This window comes from Octodon degus, unplaced genomic scaffold (assembly GCF_000260255.1).
Source record: "Octodon degus isolate 3935 unplaced genomic scaffold, OctDeg1.0 scaffold00034, whole genome shotgun sequence".
In the NCBI taxonomy this organism is placed as follows: Eukaryota; Metazoa; Chordata; class Mammalia; order Rodentia; family Octodontidae; genus Octodon; species Octodon degus.
The window spans coordinates 16,667,507-16,671,971 of record NW_004524610.1 but is presented as its reverse complement, the minus strand read 5'-3'; the positions used below and the strand labels follow the sequence as shown (position 1 = coordinate 16,671,971).

General features: G+C 39.0%; 1 protein-coding gene across 7 annotated transcripts in view; it reads right to left on the bottom strand.

Annotated features, from left to right (window-relative positions):
• Nucleotides 1–4,465, bottom strand: part of Eya4 (EYA transcriptional coactivator and phosphatase 4) — a 286,279-nt gene that overhangs the window by 53,257 nt on the left and 228,557 nt on the right. For all 7 annotated transcript variants that reach the window (XM_023714196.1, XM_023714198.1, XM_023714199.1 and 4 more), the window contains one exon: nucleotides 1,669–1,834. In XM_023714196.1, the coding sequence (XP_023569964.1) occupies nucleotides 1,669–1,834 (166 nt within the window). The remainder of the gene's footprint in view (nucleotides 1–1,668; nucleotides 1,835–4,465) is intronic.

Genomic DNA, 4,465 nt, shown 5'->3' with positions numbered 1-4,465 from the left:
ACTTGCTAACATTTGCTATACTGCCTCACCCTTTCCCTTCGTAAAGGCTCACCACCATTATATGCAACTGCTCGATCTTTGCCTTGATTGTTAAAGGAATCGAACAGTATGCAGAGACTTCACTCATGGCTGAAACATGAGTGTCCAGCACAATGCTGGGATTTACTAGGCACTCAACAATGAACTATTTAATCATTGAATCACCTTGTGCCTATGTGTCCAATTACAAAGAATTTACACTATGTAGACCATGTTTCCCTCTATTCTTTCTCTTCCACAGCTGGATCAAAAGCACAGATAAATTTGGATCTTGCAAATAACCGAGGGCAGAAGAATACACCTGAACATATCAATAGCCTTTGCAAAAACTTTCAATCTCATTTTTTTCTTACTGATTTTTGATAATATATTTACTGGCTATAAGTCCTATATCAGATAGGAATATTTTAATAACTTCTTCCAAGCAGTGGCTTGTCTTATATTTCTTGCAGCACTATCTTTCAAGGAAGAGTTCATAATTATAGGAAATCTAATTTATTTTGTTCTCTTATTATTCTCTTCTTTTTTTCATTATTGAATCTACAAAATCTTCGTCTTCCCCAGAGTCATAAGTAATTCCTTCACATTTTTCTTCTAAAAGTTTTTGACTTTTAGTTTTCATCTACAGGTTTAGAAATCATTTTTAATTATTTAGTATACGAATTTTGAGTGAGAGTCTTCTATCCTGTGTTTGTGGATACACAGATTTTCCAGCACCTTTTTTTGGGACAGTGTATCGCTTCTCCAATGTTCTTGGCACTTGGGTAAAAATCAATTCTCCCGCACATGTATGAGTCGGTCTCCAGCCTCTCTCTCCATTCTTTTGCATCGCTCTCACTACCAATCCTTTCAGTAATGCTGGGCTTTTTTGATTACTATATTTCTGTATATCTTAGATTCAGAAGTTGTGAGCTTTCCAACTTTTATTTTCCAAAATGGTTTTTAACTATTATAGTGCCTTTACCTTCCCTTATAAGTATAAAGTCACCTTTACAATCTATCCAAAAAACTAAATTTGGATTTTCACTGAGATTGGGGTGAATCTCTATTAATCTTGCTTTCAGATATTGTAGTTGCACCAAATATGCACAGAAACTACAATTCTAATAAGAATAAAGCAAGTTTAAGGTAAGGAAAACTACTGGGGAATTTTAAATATGCACTGATCAGTCAAAGATGTTAAGCTCCCTGCTACCAATCCTATAAATCTTAGGAATGTAGGAATGTTGACTGACTAGATCCACTGGAGACAGGGATGAAGCAAAGACAGTGTCTCAGGACTGAGGAAATGTTAATAGCTATAGTCTGAGTAGATAGAATTACAAGTTTTACTGTTTCGTGAAATATTTCAGAAAATAAAGATTGGGTCCGACAAAAATTCTATTTACCACTATCGCTACCTATGCAGTGATTTGAGCTTAAAGTTTCTTACATTGTTCCACACCTCAAAAGAAATGATTTTCATTTGAAAGCCAGAAAAGCTTCATTTTATAGCAGGGAGACTAATGCAGATTACACACGAGCACCACTATCTGGAACTTTCAGGCATTTATTGACGTGTGCACTTTCTTTTTGTGACTCAATAGCTCGGAACATTTAGAAGCATTTCAGCTGAGTACAGATCAGTACCTGGTTGGCTAGTAAGCCCGGGGAGAGACTCCTGCAGCTGGTAAGTGGACGCTGATGGTGGCGTGCAGTCAGCAGTGTTATTTGATGTCATATACGCTCCATACGTTGACGCTGAGTAATACTGTGCATACTGATTTTGGCCAAAGGCTGTGTAGGATGGGTAATCCTGAAACAATAATTGAGATGTTGTCTGAAAGACAAGTTGCCCTCTAATATGCTAAAAACAGTCTGTATTATAAGGAAAGATTATTATTCAGCTCCATTTGTTGCAAAGTCTACAGCTTTGGAGTGCTCCTCATGAGTGGAGTCTAGTTTGTAAGCTATTTTTATGCATTTAAAGTAATAAACTTCCTCACTGTCTTTACAAAGCAGGCCTAATATTCAGATTTTTTGCTGCCTCGATGTAGCATGCATTTGTTCTCTGCTCTTATAATTACTTAGCCAAGGATTTAATTATTGAGATCCAGGCATTGCAAGAGGATAAAAGGAGAGAGAACTGGCTTGTTTTTGTGAAACCAATTCTTATCTGGCTTCGAAGATCCCAGCAAGGAGTTACGGCTGCTCCTGTCGGCTTCTGTGCTTTGTTCAAAGCTTTTGTTCCCTGCCAGGCACCTAGAATAATTTCATTTTCTTGGCAGAGGGAGGAGGGTACATAAATGTAGATGAGTAGGGACTTTTCTTATCAGGGCTCTCGCAGCTATGTGCTACGGGCAGCTCTGATCTAGAGTCTTCACGGAAGCCTTCAAACATTTAGGTTTCTCCTCGGTTGCAGACAAAATGAAATCATTGGCTCAACTCCTCTGACCTGCTTTTGATTAAAAGAAAATTTCAAGAGCTTAAACTGATAACAATCCCTCAAAATATCTTACACATTAAGATGATAAGGGTTTGTTATGATAAATGGTGTTTAATATAGCTGCCACGCTTTGGCCCAAAATGTTATCAGTGATGACAAAGCCTTCATCAGCATTGAGATCCCCTGCTGTGACAAGATGTGGGGAGAACAAAGACCCATGTGCACAATGATTTCAAAAATAGAAATTCTCTGAATATGTAAATGCATATGCTATCAGAAAGGATTCAGTAACGTGGAAGAACACTAAAAGCTCATTGGTCCGTTAATTTAAGGATCTAAAGTTCTCTGTGAGCCAAGCGGGAAATCTCATCAATATTTGAACAGCTTCTAGCAAACATCTATCTCAAAGCCAGCAGTGACAGCACATGCATAGCACCGACTTGTGTCAAGGCCCCGTGCCCAGGCCTCATACAGACTTGTTCATTTAATCTCTGCAATCTTGCATGTGGTGTTTTTATCATTCCCATTTCACACTGAAAAACACTGAAGCTTGGCGTGCTTTGCACCCAGTCCCACAGCTAGTAATTTTCTGAGCTAAAACTGCAACCTGCGGTCCCCCCGGCATCTGTGTGCAGAAATGCTATGTGAGCCTGCCAGTGTCCTCAGAGGGAGGGAAAGGGAGTTCCGCAAAGAAAAGGCCCACTAGCTACTGCTGGGGAACAGGAAATCTTTTCACACCTGAACTCATCTCCAAGTTTCCCCCTCTCTTCATTTCTACTCCTATTACCCCTGGCTCAGCTACAACTTCTACCTCCTGTTGCAAGCAACATGATCGGCTTGTCATTTATCTCCTTGTTGCCATTAGAGTTTCTCAAAGATACTAAAGCCAGAATAATCTTTTCGAAATGTCAATTTTGTGGCTCTATTCTCCTGCTCAGCACTTGTCAATAGTGTCCCACTGGGCTTGGAGCACCATCCGAGGCTTTCCTATAACTCCTGGGATTCCCACTGGAGCTGGCCTTGTGGGACTCCCACGTCCCTCTTCATTCACTGCACCCTAGCTTCTCCCAGTATAAGCACACACCTCAGGAACTTGCTCTTCCTCTGCCTGAAAACTCTAGCTCTCATTCTTCATCTGCCTCTAAGAAGTTGTGGCTTAAGTATTCCACAGAACATCTCCTGCTCAGAATTGGACATCTATTAATACTTTCAGCTGGATCTTATTTTCTCCCTTCATTGCCTGTCTGCTTCTGTCATAGGCCCTGAGTTCCGGTGAGAGGGACACAGCCCTGACCACACCCTCCTATCGCCATGTGCAGACCTGTTCGGGATACTTAACACTACTAAGGGTTGGTTCAATGGATAAACTGGATCATCGTTCAAACTTACGCCACTCTCTGAAATCTTCAGCTAGAACTGGACTAAATCTGTGATTATGGTTTTGCAAATATGTTTTCCTGCCCTGTCTGAGTCTTTCTCTGATCCTCTCAGATAGTATGGAGCACCATTTCCTCACACTACCTTCTGCATAGTGTGTAGCTCTATTACTACATTCAGTATATTCTGCCCTCTTATTTTAAGAAGACTGTGTCTCTTGAAAAAGCAGGAAATGAAGACTAGCTTTGACTCTTCAATGCTTAGTTCACAAATTTAATGTACAAAGTGTGTTCAGTAAATACGTGGTGTATCAATAAATGAGCGGGTGAAATTAAACTATCATTCTAAGTTGTTTAACTCTACTTTTTTAAAATAAAATATATATGATGGTTCTGATGTTTAGTGATTAAGAGTATCATTTTCCCATTGCTAAATTTCAGTCTAATTACATAAAATATTTTAATTCCATACTATTTTAACAATAAAAATTTTCTCTATACCTTTGATTATGTTAATATAACTACAGGAACAAAATTAGTAGAATTCTTTCAGTGAATTACAGAACATGCAAGCACTTGTACAAAAGCTTAACATTTTAAAATATCTAAAAGCACAGAGATGACA